The 19,975-nt window shown below is 38.5% G+C and overlaps 1 protein-coding gene and 1 long non-coding RNA gene across 3 annotated transcripts; one reads left to right on the top strand and one right to left on the bottom strand.

Annotated features, from left to right (window-relative positions):
- Nucleotides 1-812: 812 nt before the first annotated feature.
- On the top strand, nt 813-18,669 carry LOC103718414 (cell division cycle protein 27 homolog B). 2 transcript variants are annotated; one of them, XM_039128118.1, is made up of 16 exons: nt 813-1,093; nt 1,604-1,676; nt 2,114-2,223; nt 3,572-3,618; nt 8,013-8,110; nt 8,707-8,996; nt 10,690-10,836; nt 11,930-12,170; nt 12,816-13,000; nt 13,085-13,150; nt 13,951-14,070; nt 15,637-15,713; nt 16,999-17,118; nt 17,270-17,489; nt 17,702-17,983; nt 18,198-18,669. In XM_039128118.1, the coding sequence occupies exons 1-16, from the start codon at nt 989-991 to the stop codon at nt 18,246-18,248; spliced, it is 2,232 nt and encodes a 743-aa protein (XP_038984046.1). In that variant the 5' UTR covers nt 813-988; the 3' UTR covers nt 18,249-18,669. The 2 variants fall into 2 exon arrangements, with proteins under 2 accessions (XP_038984046.1, XP_038984041.1); XM_039128113.1 differs by having other exon boundaries at nt 8,698-8,996.
- Nucleotides 5,549-6,578, bottom strand: LOC120111321. Its single transcript, XR_005512501.1, has 2 exons — nt 5,756-6,578; nt 5,549-5,660 (listed from the first exon to the last, which is right to left on the bottom strand). It is a non-coding gene; the product is annotated as an uncharacterized LOC120111321 (long non-coding RNA).
- Nucleotides 18,670-19,975: the final 1,306 nt, after the last annotated feature.

Here is a 19,975-nt window from a genome sequence, read left to right as displayed (position 1 = left end):
CATCCATTTCATATTATTTAAATCTTCCGACTAAACGATCATTTTAAAATAGGATAAAGGGGAAGAGGAGAAAGGGACAAGCCCATCCCCGCGTAGCAAACCATAATAGGCCCTCACTCCGCCTGGATAATGTTTGATGCGGGCAGAACTGACCGTGTGTTGGGCACGCCGGCTGTTTTTATTCATATCCTTTTCACCCATAAGATCGGCTCGGCTATCTCTCTGGGCTTCGGCACGACCTCTTCGTGTGAGTACGTTATATCCGGCACCACCGAGGCTATCAGCGGACCAATAAATCTTCCCACCCTATGTGTCCGAGTGGAAAGCATACGGTCTCTATATTTAATTGACGCCCATGCATTTCGAATTCGGACTGTGCAGGTAAAAGTAAAGGCCCAGTTTCATTGAGCTACCACCTCATGCACCTCTTCTCTCTCTCACCGTATCTTTGCACGCAAGCAGCGAAATTAAGAATATAGCACTGAATGCAAAGCACGAGTAGAAGTCAATTTCGTTTTTTTTCTCAACCTATTGCGCGGCTAAATTTTTGAAACAGTGTACACGCACACGAAAACAAAAGCAATCAAACAACGTTCCTCCTCCCTGGCCATGCGAATAGCCCCCTAATACCCATCCATTCGACGGTCCCCAAGCGCTGGATCTCGAACCCCAGACCCATCCACGGATCGAAACTTTCAGATCCAACGGTCATCATGTTATCGGACCGAAAGAAATCCCACGATCAGACGGTCCGAACCGATTCTCATGAACGGATCATTTTTAAATCGATTCGAATTCGGCGAAGAACCCCCAAATCCAGAGCCTCCCACTTCCTTCCCCTGGTGCGAACAAGCTCTCGGCATCTTCCTCCTCGCTCCTCCCTTCTTTTCTTCCTCTCTTCCCCGGAGACAAGAAGAAGAAGCCCAGAGGGATCTCAGAGAGAAGGGAGAGCGAGCGAGCGAGCGAGAGAGAGAAAGAGAGAGGAGCCATGGAAACCCTAATGGTGGATCGAGTTCAGAGCAGTCTCCGCCTCTTCATGAATCGAAACGCCATTTTCCTCTGCGAGCGCCTCTGTGCCGAGTTCCCCTCCGAGGTTTGGCCGGCCTCCCGATCTCTTTTTGTTCGCTCGCTACCTTTTCTTTTTTAGATCTTTTCTTTTCTTTACTTTTGGGATGATCGGTCGCTGTTTGAGATCTTCGGGTTATTGTGATTTCTTGCTCTGGAGCTCCCGCTGTTTGAGATCTTTCGGTTCTTGTGATTTCTTGCTCTGGAGCTCCCGCTGCTTTTAGATCGTTTCGTGGAGTTTTATGAAATTTCTTGGAGAAAATTATGGTTTCTGAAGAAAATTGTGAATTTTTGGGTGTGCAAAAGAAGAAAAGCGAGATTTTTGATTTCGAAGCCGAAGAGTTTTTTGTGTTTGATACCTGGGGTTATTTCTGTTCTGGTTTTCGTTGGAAATTGCCGGAATTTTGTAATTTGAAGGGATGTTAATTTGAGTTCTCACTGCAAGTTAGGGTTTTTACTAGGCTAATTCATTGGGAGTTCTTGATCTTTTTGTTGGAGTGTCTGTACTGATTATTCCGGTGGAAACTTTTGAATGCAGCTTAATTTGCAACTGCTGGCCACTTGTTATCTGAGAAACAACCAGGCTTATTGCGCATACCATATTTTGAAAGGTAAGCTACACATGTAATGTCGTCTTGGACACTTTACTTATCAAGGTATTTGACAATGCACCAGTTGAGCAAATAACTTAACCATTGGTATTTCGCTCATGCAAGTGGCGGTCCATGGTCGGTAAATATGGTCTGTGTACCCATGTAGTTTGATTAGTTTCAATCTGTTCATGCTTTTGACCATTATGCTGTAATATGGGAGAGAATGGTGTTCTGATCAAATTGAATGGGTATTGGGTCAGTGGCATGGGTGGCAAATTCTTAATGCAACTTGTGATTGTAACTTCAGTAGATATCTGTGTTCTTATGTGCGTATTGAAAGGCTTGGTCTTTTACAATAATGTACTTCTCTATCTTGTTTCTTGAGGTGCTGCTTGCAGTTGGAAGTTATGCTTGTTCAACAATCTCATTCTCCTTTTGTTCTTAATGATATGAAGGGTCAAAAATGCCTCAGTCCCGCTACTTGTTTGCAATGTCATGCTTTCAGATGAATCTTCTTCGTGAAGCTGAAGCAGCACTGTGTCCAGCCAATGAGCCTAATGCAGAGGTATGGAATTCTCCTGAATACAGATGATTGAACTTAGCCATAATGGTTTACTATCCGTTCATTCATTAAACCAGAAAGTTGTGAAATAAGAAATAATATAGGTAGAAACACATCAGAATCTGCAATAGTCTAGTATTTCACATGAACGCTAGTAAATGATAGCACTCGTGCAGTAATGAATGTATTGAGCATCTGGGCCGTTCGAGCATTCATGAATGGGAGAAACACATAAGGAAACAAATTCAGTTCTAATCTATTGAATTGTGGCCTTATTCCATGTAATGAACTGAAAATAGAATGGCAATAGTAGCTAACAAATGTTGTATTTGACAGGATAAATCTTTAGCTTGGTTACCTGTATAGAGTATGTGAGAAAATTAATTCAAGTGCAGGAGCATTGAAGTGCTATTCTAAAAAATTTAGAGCAAGGAAAATGTGGGTACAGGAAATGATTTTTGACAGATTTCAAAGCAGGTGCTTCACCCTAGGTGGAAAATTCTAGCTATTTAGCCTTGTAGCAATGTGGGAACTAGGTTGAGCTCCATAGGCTTGGAGTACACATGATATATTGGAGATTGTAACAATGTTATTTCGTCAGATACTTAAGTAGCACCTCAGTCTAGCAACGCTAGGCCTCATTGGAACTCCTGGAAGAGCACAATCAAACTTCCATCACGTATATATTATGGGAAGATAAATTAACCAAGTTCCCTTCTTGGACTGGTGGAGGATGACATCCTTAGAAGCATAAGGTACAGCTCTGATTATATTAAGGATGCTATTAGGAGTGCCACACTTTTGTAATCCATTTAATTAAAATGATCAAATATTGTGTAGAATATTTTGTTAAGTAGTTGGGAGGCCTGAACTTTTACTGGCAATTTGTACTATAATGCCTTACCTAGAGTATACTCTTGTGTTGATTATTTCATTATATATAAAAAAATAGTACTATATCTAAAAGAGAACCAAAAATATGATCATTGAATAATTTTCTCTCTTTTTCGAGAATCATGCAGTTATAGTGCTGTTAAATTTCTATTTGGCTGAACCAAAATTTAAAATCAGCAATGATCACTATCTTTATGTTTTTAGAGTAGCAATCTAGCAGTTGCTCTGGACCTCCTGTTGAAATATTTTGTGCTTTGTTATTATAATGTATACTGTGCGCGTTTGACTTTATCTACTTAACTGGAGACTGGAGGGGTTTGAGTGTGCATTGGCTCGTTGCTGTTTATTTGGTTCACTTTCACTTCAGTTGACCACTCCTTTGGCTTTTGTAACATCCAGCTTCATATCAGCATGTGCAAAAGAATGACTCTTGTTTCTGTTTTCTTCCTCTACGCAGGTTCCAAATGGAGCAGCAGGCCACTATCTTCTTGGTCTCATTTATAGGTTTCCAGTTTTCTTCAATCTAATATTATCAATTGCATATGATTATTCTAAACTTGAGACTATATGACACCTTTTTTATTATGTAAATCATGTGCTCCATATCCACAACTAAGATCAAGTTTATTATTGCACTTTAAATAATAATGGTAGTTGAAATAACTACTGATAGTTCTCTCGTGGAAAGATCTTTAGTGCATAGTGTCATTAGCATTCTCCTATCTACTATGCTTTGTCTGTGCATCAATTTACTGCTGGTCTTTGTAGTTTGTAGGTTGTACTCTGGTACTCTTTTTCCCTTTACCAAGTTATTTGGATACTATTGAGGTGGTTATGTATGATATTGATAGGGAAAAGATAAATAGATAAGATAGTCATATCATGATTGACTCTGTGCAGATTCTCATGATTGACAGACATGCTGGATGTCATGTACTTTCATATTGTCTTTTAGTTTTCAATTGAGGGATATGTTGTTAATAGATAGGATATGCTACTTGTTGGAAACTAGAGGATGAAGTAACATTGTTGTAATACTTTTCTAGTACTTTATTTGGATTTAGAAATTCTCTGATGAAATATTGTAGTATATGCTGGTGATGCTTTGATACATTCTTGCTCGAGGATGCTTGAACTGATCGACTGATAATGTGTTCAAAATCTTGAATTGTTATTTCGCTGAACTATACTGAATGTGAATACGAGATTAAATTTCAATAACTAAATTTGTATATTTTCTGTTATAGTGTGCTCTAATACATTCTTACATATCTATTCTATTTGAATCAACTTTCATGTAGATTGATAATCTTGTAAGAACTTTCCTCTAGCAAATCAAAGCACAAGCCTAGCAATCTATCAACATCTTGTGTAGGCCCTTGTGTTACTTGGACACTTGCATCAAGCCCCTAGAATCCCTGTTGGATACATCTGTGTCAGATACGCATCGAAAACTTAAATACTTATAGATATTTCTCAATTTCAATTTTTAGAAATTGTAGAGAGTTGACTCCAACAATGAGTTTGATTCAAGGTTTGCAATACCGATTAGAATCGCTCGGTTCGGGTCATACGAACCAAACCGGTGTGTAACCAGATAGGTATGCAGGGTTGGTTTGAGGTAGAGCCAGAATTGGTTGGAACGAGTTCAAATTGAGTGGGATTGGTTGGTTCCACTTGGTTTGGACTGGTTCTATTTGATCAACCTGGGATAAACCAGTATTTTAATATGAAATCCCCCCACCTCATGAGTCCTAATCTCTCTCATTTTCTCATCTTCGAAATACTAACCCCCTTCTTTACTCTGATGTTGCCGCTGCTGACCTTGAGCAGCTCCTCTGTCAGTCACCCATGCCGAACTGCCTCGTCAAAACACTCTTTTCGGTTGCGTTCGCCAATCGCCTTAGTCATTCACCTTTGTCAAAAGCCCTCTTCGGTCCTTTGCTGACCTTCCTCCCTCTTTCCTCCCCCCCTCATCTCTCTCTTGGTAAGAGTATCGACTCTTGAGCAGCGTATTTTATATTAGTGCGGTAAAGTACTGTACCAATTAGGGCTGCAAATGGGTCGGGTTGGGTCGGGTCCTAGGTGACCCCGATCCGACCCGGTTGCATGTTCGGGTCCTAATTTTGGACCCAGACCCGACCCGGTTGAAAAACGGATCGGGTCGGGTCGGGTCCATACCTACCCCGATGGGTCATTCGGGTCGGGTCGGGTCCGGATCTGGTCGGGTCCGGGTAAATGGCATCTATGACACGTGGCGAATATCATGTCGCCCTTAATGATGATGGGACGGCTAAAGATATGGGCGGCCCCCCTCCCCTTTCCCATCCGAAATCGGGTAAAAAACTCAAATTAATTAATTAACATTTTCATAAATAGTAAGATTATTTTTTTAAGAGAAAACGAACTAAAAAAAAAAAAGAGATAGTGGCTTAGCTTTTTCTTTTGGTTTTTTGGGCTGCAGGGCAGTGGAAATGGAAGGAGCCACAGTGGCTGCTGCAGCACCACTCTTACCAGTCTTTCTTCGCAGAGGGATCCACACCACACTGCAGTAGATCGAGCAAATCAAAACTATATTGAGAAAAAAAAAGAGAGAGAAAAAATATAAAAAGATGAAAAATAAAAAAGAAGTTGATCTTACCGTGCATCTTCTTCTTCTCTTCCTTGGAGATTCTCTAGTTCTTGCTGAAAGGATGGAAAATCAAGAGACAGAGGAGAGAAATCGGAATAGAAAGGGTTTTAGTCTTTGAGATGAGGTATCTTGAAGAAGCTGATGGAGGTTTTAACTTTTGAGGGAGTTAGGGTTTGAGGAAGACTAGATCGTTGAGGAAAGAAGCTCGGAGTCTGTCGATCTAGAGGGATTTAGAGCCTTAGAGGTCAATCTTTCCCATGCAGCAAGATTTCAGGCTCTCACCGCTCGGAGTTGGTTGATCAGTTGATGGAAGCGGCAAAGGTGTGAATGGGTGGGCTAGTAGTTTAGTCAATAGAAGAAAACCTGGAAACCCTAAGGAACGGGGGTCGGTGGATGGAAGAACTGAAGAACCTCAAAACCCTCAAAGACTAGATGGAATGTGGCGGAGAACCAGAGAAGAAGTTGCTAGAGAAGAGAATAGAGATGGACAGACTCATGGAGTACCTATAGTGATCGGTGGATGGAAGAACCGAAGAACCTCAAAACCCTCAAGGATGAAAGATCGGATGGTAAGTGGAACAGGGGAAGAGAACCAGCGTCCAGGGAAGAAGTCTCTAGAGAAGAGATCGAGAGAATGGAGACGGACAACGACGGACTGATGGAGAATGGACAGTGGACTGGAGAATGCAGTACGGCGCCTGAGTAGGACCACGTGGGCGGCCGAAGGCGAGAAGGCAGGATTTAGGCATTTAGCTTTATATAGTAACGGGTCGGGTCGGGTCCCGGATCAAGATTGGGTGGACCCGACCCGACCCGAAAAATAGATCGGGTCTAAATTTAGGACCCGACCCGGCCCCGCGGGTCCTAAAATTCGGATCGGGTCGGGTCTAAAGCGGGTCGGGTCGGGTCGGGTCCCGGGTCGACCCGACCCATTTGCAGCCTTAGTACCAATCTGGTTTGTGACAGGCACATCACCCAGTACCAGTTTTGGGAACCTTGGCTTGATGCACTATGATAATGGTTAAAGTGAGGTTTTGTTCTTTTTCAGAGATGGTTAAGAATGTACATGGTAAAATAATTTTACAAATTGTCATTTTTCCAAAATATTTAAGCTAACTTCCATGTTTGGATGAGAAACATGCATATAAGAAGACCTTAACAAATAATATCTTTTAATATATCCTTTTATAAGATATTTAGATGTATATATTTTAGTTTTTTTTTTCTACATGTCCTTATCCCTTTTTTCTTTTCTTGCCAAGTAAGTCACTTAGACGTGTATGAATCTGATTCTTATGTCAGGTTCGTGAACACTGGCAGGCTCACATAATGGTTGGGTTTGAGATGCAATTTAACTTTGAATAGGCAGTTTACCTATATCATTTCAATGCTATAAGTTCCTTGACATGTTTCAGTCAGTATAGAGAGTAAAAATGAACCAAGAAGCTTAAAACATCACAATTTAACATTTCATCTCTAGAAGGTTGAACATCATCCCTAAACAGGATGTTAGATCGATTCTTTGGTCCTCTACAACTGCATGGTATGGATTTATAGACTATATCATCAAAATCATATTCTTGACTTGTCTTTGCTGGCTTTTATTCTGAGGCATTATCTATGGAGATCCCACTCTTAAAACTTATGTAAGTCTAGAGCTTTTGATTCATCCAATACAGGGCATAAAATGATATCTTTTAATGCCCACCCAGAGACTGTGATTTGGTTTACAACGACCTTTTGTAGGTGCTAAATTTTTCATGTTGTGTGTAATTGTCATTATATGATGCAATACTAAAATGTTTTTAAATATACTAAAATCTGCATGGGTGTGGAAATGTATATAACTGTTTCTTGAATAGCTTCTTTCAGATCATGATGGATGATTTTAAAATAATGAAGACTTGGAGACTAAAATGAAATGCTCAATTCCTGCTTTGACACAAAAAGTTTTCAATGATTTTATTGGACTTGTTTGGAAAAGTTTAGAGATCATGGTAAGATAATAATTATTTTCTTTGGTAATATTTGAATATATCAATTGTTTGTGATTTTGAAATGTAACTTTGGCCGTGTCCTCATGCCATATCGGTGTGATATGGTCCATCATTTCTTTCCCTTTTTCCTGTAATAATTGCACTTGCAATATTGACATTTTGTTCTTGGAAAGATAACTACATGTCACTTGCTCATTATTTTTCGTTGTCATATAAGTTTGTAGTCATGTTTTAAGCTTTAAGTTGCCATTCTTTTTTTGCCCCTTTAGGTACACTGGTAGGAGGACATGTGCAGTTGACCACTTTGTGCAAGCTTTGGGCATAGATCCTCTTTTATGGGCTGCATACGAGGAACTGTGTATACTAGGTCAGTGTGGTGGATGCTTATGTGGACTTAGTAGAATGATAACTTTATACTGGTAACTTTGGGCTTTTCGAATGTGTACTAATATTTGTGCATATCTGTGTCATTTTACCTTTTTTTTCTTTTCTTTTTTTTGCCAGTTTGTAATCTATTGCACTCTTGTTATTATTTGAGAAAATCTAGAGTGGGAACTTTGGAGATAATTCTCCATGGAGGTCAAGGAGCAGCAGTGACATGCTTGACATGGATATTGATATGATATGGTGCCTATTAACCTTGAGTTGGGCCACATCTTGTCTGATGCAAGTGCATCCATTCAGTTTTAGTGATATTTATCATTTGTAATTAAAAAAATATCTTGTCTGTATTTGGCCATTATGCACATTCATATTGGGCATGCTTTTTTGTGGAGAATTATTGATTTGTATGAGTTTATTGCCTTTGGTTCCTGTCTATATTAAGCTAATATATTGTTCTTCCGCTCCAAACTTCTCGAATATTCTTGAATTAACTCCAAAAACTACTTCTTCATCGTAAGTGAAATTTATGTCATGGTTTTGCATGGAAACATGGGTGATCATTTTGTCCAGGTGCTGCAGAAGAGGCAAGTGAATATTTTAATGATGCGGCTGCTTTTCGTGTCCAGCAGCAGCAGTTATCTGAATCAAGTTCTCAGAACTTGACCATTGGCACTGAGTATCAAAGTCTACCTTCTAGTATGGCATTGGGCTCAGGGGATACAAGTCCAAGGCACTCAAAACAACTGCATGCTAACAACACAAGAGAGACCCTGAGTCATCCTCATGGCACAGTAATGGCAGCAGGGCATCCTACAATTAGCGGGCCATCTAATATATCACAGTATTACACTCCTCCAGCAGTTGCGCAGGTCAATGCAATCTCCTTAAAACATTGCTACATGAACCTTTTCTCTTGGACTGGTAAAATCATATTACAGTTCATGGAAGTCAATCACTGCTTTATTATTTTTTTCACCATTTTAGTGAGATAGACATTACTTACATTGACTGGCATTTTTTTGCTACTCTTCCAGTTGAAACCTAATTCGTTCCTTGTTAATACTATCATGCTTCAGAATCTTGGACTCCGGAACTCTGAAAAGTGAAACCCATGCCACCAGGCTTTGAAGCAATGTTATCACTGATTTTGATGGTTTCCATAATTTTACCTGCCCTACTAAAGCATGTTTAAGGGGAGGGAATCTCCTTTCTTTTCCCCTTTCCTTCTGGATTTGAGGGAACTGCAAACGTCTGAACCTTTTCGGATGCTTATTATTATGAAGAAAAATGCCCCGTCTAACCTTTTCACTAGATGGGCTTTATAAGACTGTCATGAAGTTGCATTCACAGCATGAACATGGTGTCAATTATTGGTACCAATGATGCATTTTCCTGTTGCTGTGTATTCAACTTTGGATGGCCAATGACAGAGTTGATTGGGGATTTGCATTTTTCCTTAGAAAGGATTGTGAAGTTTCGTATATAGACGTTGCAAAACGTATACAAGTCGTAGATACACTAGTATTTTCTTTAATGAAAATTTATTAAACTGTTCTTTCATGCAAGGATGTTGATATGTTGATAATGTCACTGTTTGCAGAAGAAAATAATTCTTTGAGCTGTCACAGTTTTTTTTTCCAAAAAAAAGTTTTTTGAATCTGATAAATAGTGAAATACCAAATAGCAGCCATTAATCCTGTCATATAATGGGATAACAGCTAAAATAACATTTGCATTTTCAAAATTCATGATGTATATAATAAATGTAATGGGAGGCCTCATAAACTGTTATAATGCCTATTGTTTTAAACCTTAGCTGTACACAACTATTTTCTAGTTGTCTCTAAATAGCAAATATTGATTTGGTTTAAATTTAACAAGATGCTCTTATAATAGGTGTTCTTTACTTCTTTGTTACTAAAAAATGAAGATGCTGTTGAAGATTCATTCATGCTTTTTCTTATCATGATGTCAGAAAAGAGAATTAGTCTTGCCCTTTCCATGTAGTTCATGATCTTAATTTTATATTGTCCCTGTCATTTGACTGTCCTTGAAGTTAGGGCTGCAAATGATCTGAGCTGCTCATGGGCAGCTCGGGCTTGCTTCGTTGATAGCTTGTTTGAACTCGGCTCAGCTAGGAAACAAGCTGATCTCAAACATATATCAGAGCACAGCTTATAAGCAAGCTGACCCTGAATACATTTTCCATGCGAAAACAGTGGATAAGCTCAGCTTGGCTCCACTGAAACTCAGCTCAAATCTTCGCTCGAGCGAAGCTTGAGCAGATTATGTGAAGCTCGGCTCGAGCTCAAGATGAGCTTGAATGGCTATTTAATACGCTGATGTGAGCATGAGCAGCCCGATGCTTGAATTGGCTCAGCTCAGTTGAATCCCTACTTGAAGTAGAAAACATCATCTGTCCTGAGATGTTTATTTCATAGGAAGTGTTTTTGTTCCACTTTGAGTCAGAGTATAAAAAATGATTTTCCTTTATAATAGCAGATCTAATTTAAGTAACACTTTGCTGCAAGCTAACCATTGATATTGTCATTATTTCTACAGCTATCTGGGGTAGCTCCACCACCTCTTTGTAGAAATGCACACCTATACTTAAATGCAATTGGTGGCGATGGCTCTACGAAGTCCAACGTAAATGCAGCAATTCAAGCCCCCAGGAGAAAGTTTGTGGATGAAGGGAAACTACGGAAGGTTTTTTTTTTCTTATTCATGTTTCATCTCTTTTACTTGAATTTCGACTGTTAATGAAGGGAAACTACAGAACTACATGAAATAAGCTTTTTTATGTATTTAGTATTGTCTGTAGAACAATCAATCCTCTGCTTATGTTATTGGATTTCGAATGTTGCTTATGCATGAACATGACTTTATATTATGGAACAGTGAAGATCACGTTAGTTGCCAGTTAACATGCTTACTTGTGTAGGATAGTATGATATTCCCTTGAAGTTATGTATTAAACCAAGGGGTAACTTCTTTACAGCACATAAAGAGTCAATGCTGATACTGTGATAGGAAATTATTTTTGTTAATGTGGTAACACATAAGATTGTTTGTTTTGCCTTGGGAGACAATAGTTTTGTTTGCTTGATTTTTCTGGTTGGATAGTGTAGTCATTATCATTGCCACATGCTTCCTGAGTTTTCATTTTTATCCTAGCATGAAGCAAGAATGTTTATCATAGTAGATTTTGACCTATAGATCTTTCAGACATTTGGAATTTTTTTGGCTATGGTGTCTCTGTTGCACAGCTCATGCCATGTTATTTTGATCTGTATCCTCTTTGCAATCCTTCTGAATCTGCATACTGTCAGCTTTTCGTTATTCAAAAAAATCTTTTTCTGCACATGCCATATCCTGCAAACTATATTTTCATTGTTCTGTGGGCATGGAAATTTGATCGTGCTTATCTTTGCCGTCATCAATTTGATAGACTGGTTGTGGTCCTGTCTTAGTATTTCATGGTTCTACTTGGGTTAAGACCCTTCGTTCATGTCCTGCATGTGTTGCTTATGCTCAGGTTCATGCTCATGTCTTTTTCTATGCCTGAAGATAGTCCTGTCTGTTCTCTTTATGTTATAGGATTTTTCTATCTGCAATGTGGATTGCCGCACCATGTGTTATTTCCTTCTCTTCCTGATAATTATTCTTTTACTTGGGAAACTTCTGAAATTCCAGATATTGAAATTGTTCATCTTCCTTGTGATGCTTGCAATATCTTTCTCAGACATACTTCATCAACATTTTTTTTATAAAAAAAATTCACCCATGCACCTCTTCACAGGTATCGGGGAGATTATTTTCTGATTCAGGACCTCGACGAAGTACAAGACTCTCTGGTGAAGCAGCTGCCAATACAAACTCAAATGCCTCACAACTTGGAGGGAATGGAACAAATCATTCTTCTGCTAAGTATCTTGGAGGACTCTATTCTTCATCATCATCATCAAAAACAAATTCAACAGTCTTACGTTCTGTGACGCTTAGAAGGGGACAACCATGGGCTAATGAAAATTTTGATGAAGGTGCCAAACACAATTCTGAGAAGTTGATTATAGTCCTAGGAAGCTCATATAGCGTATTAAATTGAATTCTTGAACTTGATATATTAATCAGAGATTTGTTGATGCTGTTTGACAGAAGTGGATATTCTAGTGAGCTAATGGAATTTATGATGCAATTATCTCTCTCATTATTATGTTACCATTCATAGATGTATGTGCAGGGCAATAAGCTAGCACTCAACAAGAAAGATGCACTTTCTCAATTATCTATAGAAGATGAAACACCTTGACAAATATCATCTTTTTTTTTTAAAAAAAGTCACATTTTTTTTTAAAAATTGACATGTATAGCTTAATTTATTTATTTTTAAATATTAACCAGTCCTCATATCTAGATTTCTACCTCTTGGAAATCATACTCTTGGATACAAAGAGATATTTGACTCACGTCTGTCTCCGTGTAACGCTTTCTGCATGAGTGTATTTGGTCGCTGCCTCAGCTCATAAACTTTATGCTTTAGTTGTTTTTGTTACACACAATGTCAATCTTTTCCTAATTATCCTTTTGATGTTCTCTGTTTGGTTGCTATAAATAACACAAATACAAACTTTATGGAAATTTGTCTACTTGTAGGGAGGCTCAGATTTTTGATGATTTCTGTGCAGATAATACAGTAACAACTTCATCTTCTATGTCAGCCTTACCTGATGGTAAATGCCTCGAGCAAGATAAGATGGGCTGTGGAATTTTGGCACATGACTCAAGACTGACAAGTGGTATCCGGGAGTTTTTGGGCCTCTTGCGGACTCTTGGAGAAGGTTACAGGCTTTCCTGTTTGTACAGATCCCAGGTATGCTAGTGATGTTGTCACAGAGAAGATGTTTCTTTTCTTGGAAATGTCATATTATCTAAGCAACACTTCTGATTTGAACAGGAAGCACTGGAAGTTTATCTAAGACTTTCACAACATCAGTTTAATACTGGATGGGTGCTATCCCAGGTACTTTTGCCTCTTAAAACTGTTTTTTGGATTTTTTTTCTTTCTTTTATCTATGTGAGCTGATTTGATGGCTAGTAACTATGAATGTTCTCCAGAACTGTTGCCATATTTTAATGAAGCTTAATATGAGAAATTACTCAATTTTCTTTTCTTTTTTTCTGCTGATTCATCTTTCTATACTTTCATTGTCTCCACATCCAAAAGCAGCTTAAGAATTGGTGGAAAAAGGTGAATTAACCTTCTTGATGAAAATTCATCTAGGCATGCTAGTAAATTTTCTGGATGAGTCATGTTTAAGAAAAGGATAAACTTCTGAATGGCAATTTAATTTTTTCATATTGACATTTTCTGAGACTGTAAAGTGGGAGTTAGTCAGGTACCAATGCGACTCATTAGACACTGGATGAGAAGATTAAGATATCAGATTGTGATGGAGTTAAAATGCCCAAATTATTTGGTCTTATATATTTACAAGTTCACTGAATGTCTTATTTGTGGTATTCACAAGGCACATTTGGCATAGTAATTCCTCGACCTTCTTGGAGAACTGGGAAGAACATTGTTGAATTACTATGACCATATATAGTCTTCTGAGGCATCCTTGCTGCAAGTCTCCTTCCGTTATCATTTTCATCTTGCAAGATTCCATTATGCATTTTATGTGACAACCATTTGTACCTCTTTCTGAAAGAGCGTTCACATTCTTTTGACCTTCAGAACAGCAGGATTATATGTATATATTAACACTTTATGCATCTATCTGATTTAGACATCTATGAATTTAAGAATGTTCAATGCAGGTAGGTAAAGCACATTTTGAATTGGTAGATTATTTTGAGGCTGATCGCTTCTTCGATTTGGCGCGCCGGGTGTCACCATACACTTTAGAGGGAATGGATATCTACTCTACTGTTCTTTATGTAAGTCAACATCAGTTCTTGGATGGTGTGTATTATTGATCATATATATACTTAGAAACATATACATGCACAAAATATATGTACATATATGCATATAAACATAACATATGCAGATATGCCTTTTTTTTTTTGCGCGGGGGGGGGGGGGGGGGGGGGGCGTAAAATGAAAATTTAAACCATCGCATATGATGTACAATGTCCAAAATGCCTGAAGAAAAAAAAATCTGGAAATGCCTCGCCCATGCAATAATCATCCTCAGTTAATAGTTTTAACGACATGATGGAATGCTTTGGTTGTGACAATTTGATGCATAAACAAGGGGATCTTCATAATACTAATCTTTTGTTTATAGGCATTGAAGATGTAATAGACAATATCTGATGCTTTAAATTTTCATTTTGTGACCATCATGTTTGAATGTAGCAGTGGGTATAAAATTCTCTCTTTTCACATTGTGTGAACATAAACACCTTGCACAAATATGCATGTATTTATGTGTGCTTGGTTTGTGCTTTACTAATGTATTTTCTTTGATGAAATGCTGAACATTTTAGCCTGCTAATCAATTGGACAGAGGAGAAGTTCATCAGCATCATTTAAGACTTAGATAAAATTCTTATCACTCTTGCTGTCTTTAGATCTTGGATGCTTAGAAGCATTAGGTTAATTTATAAGTCAGTAAGATGAACATAGGTGGAGCTGGTTTATCTTACTGGTTGCTTATAAGAGCATCTTGACTTGTGACTGCTATCAAAAAAATTGTGACCCGCTTGGAAGTCTAGCTCACATTTTGCTTATGTGCATGAATGATTGGGAACCCACTCGTCTTCTTTATCTTAATTGTAATATGGCTAGCTGAGTACTGTCATTTCACACGATTAATGGGTAGGCCTTGGTTGTGACCTTAGAAGAACGTGTACATTTTTTCTAGGGCAAATGAGATTCAATTAGGGAATTTCATCAAGTGATTTTTCAGATTTAATGTATGACAGCATGTCGAACTTGGAAAGGATAAGATTGATCGAACACACTCGAGATCCTGGTCTTATTATTGAAAAAACTCAAGTGAGGTTACTCAACTTTGATTTTAGCATATCAACAAATATGGCTCATTGTAACATCTGTAGGGACCATAATGAGTAGATTTTTTTTTTCAGTAATGCCTGTCATTGTTTGCTCATTTGTGACGAATTAGATGTCAAGGCACCATTGGACAATATTGTGCCTTTTCATAGCAACTTTTGTGGAAGGACATTTGGGAGACATCATTGCTTGGGCCAGTCACAGAAAACCTCCTGGGGCCTTTTGGGTAATTTTAGGTAGATTGGTAATGATGTTAGTGGAGGCATCTAAATTACATTGTAGGCAGGCCAATGAGTTAGCAGATTATTTTAATTGAGTTAAGATCTTATGAAGGCGTTTCTTCTCCAAATCTCCCATTTGGTCTAATCTGTTAACTCCTATCAGTGATATAATTTTTTACTTAAATAGGATAAATAAAAGGAGCCCAGTAAATTGGGTAGGTGATCTCATAATTTAACTATTGCACTTGTCTTTTTTGGCAGCATTTGAAGGAGGAAATGAAGTTAAGTTACCTTGCTCAGGAGCTTATCTCGGTTGATCGATTATCACCTCAAGCTTGGTATGCTTTCTTCTTTAAAGTGAAAACTTGTTCAAAAGTATTTTGTTACAACTTTGATACATATATGTAGTAATTGTTGGAATAGGAAGTCTTGTGTTTAATAACGTATTAGAGTAGGTCAAAGATATGGGTTGCACAATGTCTTGGTGCTGAGGTTCTCTCAAATATTTTGGATTTACATAGACAGAAAAGGTGAACACGTCCTTCTATAAATGAGGTCAAATGCTTGCTGGTTTTAATCATTTGTATAATCAATCACCATGTAACTTGTGTCATATCCTGCATGCAAGAAATGCATGAAGTTCTTGGATCTTGTGGGCTCATCTAAGTTATCTGAATAAAGAGAAATCTAAAGAAATTTTCGATAGTTCAATAAACAATTATGGTATTAAAAAATGCAATCAATAATCAAAATTTCATTGTTGTTTTAAAGACAAATAGCATGTATTCTTTGTTAAAAATGTTAGGGATGTCTTCTAGCCAAAAAGGTATGCCCTAATTGGGACATATGGATCCAGCGTGATGAAATCTGCTGATAGGTGGGATATGGTATTGATAGATGGCAGTGTTGCTGTTCGATGAGGCTGGTTAGAAGACCGACCAATTCTAGGAGAAAATTTTGGGGGTTTCGCGGGGTGGGGGGGCTTAAGTGTAGAGGGGCCAAAGAAGTTTTTGTTTACTCTAAATCTCAGTATAAGAACAAGTTTAGTATCGAGCCAATAGCTTGAAAATTGTGAACTTTGTAAGGTGCCATGACATGATGTGTCAGAAGTTATTGATGCAAAACCACCTAGATTGGCTGGCAAGTCAAGGATGCCTGATCCATACCTGATCCATGATCCTAATTGTTTGGCTTATGTGGGTCAGTTCTGGGTTGGGTAAGCTGGAACATATCACTTTTGCCAGCCCTAATAATGGTCTCACCCTCAACCGCTTGCATTGTGATTGTTCCCAATTTGCCGTAACTACTGTTTGCAGCCACTTCTATTGCAGCAACCGTTGCCATCACAGAATCTCTTTTTAGTGAAGAAAAAGGTGTTTCTGTAAGCTAGACTTGCTAGCAGCCTCATGTATAGGTGGCTTAGTCTATGTTGCTATCAAATGATTTAACTTATATTCTTTGACATTCTTTAGCAGCCATCTGTTTTGGAATTTGTTTCTTCTTTCGTAGGATAAGTGTTTCTTTCATGTTCTGGTTTTGTTCTCTTTTGTCACCATCATTTGATTCAAAGAAAGAGTACAATTTGGTTATTTAACGGTTTTTTTTAATGGAATGAACATGCAGGTGTGCAATGGGAAACTGTTATGGCCGGCAGAATGATCATGAAACTGCACTGAAAAATTTCCAGCGTGCAGTGCATCTAGACCCAAGATTTGCATATGCTCACACACTTTGTGGCCATGAGTATGCTCCTTGTTACCTTCTGGATTCTTCCTCGTTTTCCCCCCTACTTTGATAATATTGTCCATAGATATTTTGGCATTTGTAGCAAATGCCAGTTGTTACTTTACTGCATCAGCTTAAGTATGGCTTAGACCTAAATTTCTGTTAACAGGTATGTTGCCCTGGAGGATTTTGAGAATGGAATAAAATGCTACCAAAGCTCACTTCAAGTAGATGAAAGGCATTATAACGCATGGTATGGTCTTGGGATTGTGTACCTCCGCCAAGAGAAGTTTGAGTTTGCAGAGCATCATTTCCGAAAAGCTTTCCATATAAACCCACGTTCCTCTGTTCTTATGTGCTATCTGGGAATGGCGCTGCATTCACTGAAGGTCTAGCTCTGATGCTTTATCAAACTTTGAAAATCCTAATATTACAATTTTCCTTTGCATCCCATTATGTCTGTTGCTTATGATTTGGCATCGAGCATCACATAATGAGTTGCGTTTGTGTCTAAGTTACAATGATGCTTCCTTGTTCAGTGAATATTTAGGCTCTGTCTAGACTCATGTCGATGTCTTTCGTGTTTGTAAATTTTTTGCAGAGAGATGAGGATGCCCTAGAGGTTATGGAGAAGGCTATCTCAGCTGATAAGAAGAATCCACTTCCTGTGTATCAGAAGGCTAACATACTTTCAAGTCTTGAAAGATTTGATGAAGCTTTGAAAGAGTTGGAGCAGCTGAAGGAGTGCGCTCCTCGTGAGAGCAGTGTCTATGCATTGATGGGCAAGATCTATAAGAGACTTAACATGCATGAGAAGGCAATGTTCTATTTTGGTCTTGCCTTGGATTTAAAGCCTCCTGCAGCTGATGTTGCTACCATTAAGGTATTCATCTCGATTGCTCATGTTAGTTTTTTTTTTTTTAATGATAATATTAAGGTGCCGATAGCATGCAAGAAATGAATATGCAGAAGCCATTCAAACTTGCTGCGGTCTTCAATTGATGCAGTGCAAATTATTCTTGCTGTGAAACACCAAAAATTTTCTTTTGATGCTGGTATCTTATGAATTTGCCCCTTTGTACTTATTTTTTTGGCAGTCGGCAATGGAGAAGCTATACTTACCAGATGAATTGGAGGACACTCTTTAGATTGTCTATTTAAAAAGGAGCGGCAAGAGTTCACTGCGCTAGCTCAGCCTGCTTGTGCTTTCGAGTAGCCTAGAAGAAGAAAGCAGCTCCCAGCAACTTATTTGCATGGGTTTCCTGTGCGAGTGTAACATTAATCTCCAGTTTTGTCGATTTAGTTTTCAGAAAAGGATTGAGAGATTCAGATGGAGGAGCTGAAACATCCAAAAAACTTGTACGAGGAAAATAGTTTTGTGATTGTGCCTGAAATGCTTGTATCATTGTTTCATAATAGAAATCTCATTGTAGGCAATAAAGAACACATTTAAAGAACAGCAGTGCTCGCTCGCTAGCAGAATTGCAAGACATGGTGAGCTGACACTGTTAGGGTACTCCCACAACAAAGGAATTTGTAAAGATGAGCGTTCATCACTTCTCGGTACCATATTATGGTGTTTTTGCTTATCATCTTATGATGCTCCTGCTGCTTGTGGTGCTGCACCTTTTTAGGCAATAAAGCCAGATTTCACAAGCACAATTGTCAAATAGGGTGGGCTGACACCGTTAGAGTTTACTCCCTTCCCAAAGAATTTGGAAAGAGCATTCATCAACTCATTACCACATTATGTTTTTTGGTTCAAGTCTTGGGATACTTCTGCTGCTGGAAGTACACCTTTTTCGCGGCTGATGCAAAGAAAGATATTTCATGACTGACATGTAGTAAAGTATTATGCTGATTATGTCCTGTGGGCTAAGAAGGTGAGCAGGTAAATGGGCAGAGTAGTCTAAAGGGTGTAACCTGTGAAAAACATGGATATGGGAAGGATTGTGAACTAATGAGCAGGTAATGCTTTGCATCAGTACTCGTAGTGGTCGAAGATTTTGTTCAGAAGTTTAAGACCATGGCATCTTAGTTGTAACATCTGAAGTTATGTCGATCTTCCAGTTCAAAATAGGGGTGTGCTTTAGCATGACTGTGTTCAAGTATGCACAGGGTCGATGCTAACTGGATTATCGGTTCAAGCAGTCACAGGGAGCGAAGCTCAATCCAGGCAATCTCCTCCAGCTTTCCAAATACTTACTGCTTTCTCCAGCCCGAGGGCTACAGCTTGGGTGCTGAACTGTGATGTTTGTCTCTTTTTTTCGTTCCAAGGCTTCTCCTCACCTTTGCAAGTCTTATCCTTCGCACGTGTTTCAATGTTAATTTCAGTGGATTCTCTAACAACGTTATCCTCGATTTTGGTAGCTCTTGCTTTTTTTAGTCGTCATTTCTGTGCCAACTTTACTAGTTTTCATGATACAACCATCTTGTATGTTTTTCAGATTATGCCTCTGTTCTATCTGCTTAGGATTATTCATTCTACTGGTAAATTGTCGGCTGTACTGTTGTTTTTCTTTACAACTAGGGATTATTTGCATATTTAAAAGTTTTTGTGATCTTCTAGGAATCTTGGAATATGAATTGCTTGCACTAGGAATAGTGGATTTAATTTTCTGGCAAGATCGAAGCTTAATTTACATCTCTTTCTACCAGTCATTGGATGCACTCATGTACTTGTGTTTGTCTTTTCTCTTTTTCAACCAGAATATACTTTAGAATATAGACTGTCTTGGTTCTCCAAATCTGTCATCCTAACGCTGGCTTCACAAGTTCGTTGTTTGGTATTTACGTGGTTCGGTATTTCACGGGACGTCATGCATCCAGTTTCTAGGGATGAAGCGCAGTGCGAGCTATACCATGCTTCATGCCT

This window comes from Phoenix dactylifera, chromosome 1 (genome assembly GCF_009389715.1).
Source record: "Phoenix dactylifera cultivar Barhee BC4 chromosome 1, palm_55x_up_171113_PBpolish2nd_filt_p, whole genome shotgun sequence".
Lineage (NCBI taxonomy): Eukaryota > Viridiplantae > Streptophyta > Magnoliopsida > Arecales > Arecaceae > Phoenix > Phoenix dactylifera.
Note: the sequence above shows the minus strand (reverse complement) of the source record. Positions and strands in the feature narration are given on the sequence as shown.

What these genes read in the sequence shown, in the direction of transcription:
- LOC103718414 (XM_039128113.1), top strand. Translation starts at nt 989, where the DNA reads ATGGAAACCCTAATGGTGGATCGAGTTCAGAGCAGTCTCCGCCTCTTC. An exon ending in CGCATACCATATTTTGAAAG is followed by an intron (nt 1,677 to 2,113) that starts GTAAGCTACACA and finishes AATGATATGAAG; the next exon opens with GGTCAAAAATGCCTCAGTCC. An exon ending in CGAGGAACTGTGTATACTAG is followed by an intron (nt 8,111 to 8,697) that starts GTCAGTGTGGTG and finishes CATTTTGTCCAG; the next exon opens with GTGCTGCAGAAGAGGCAAGT.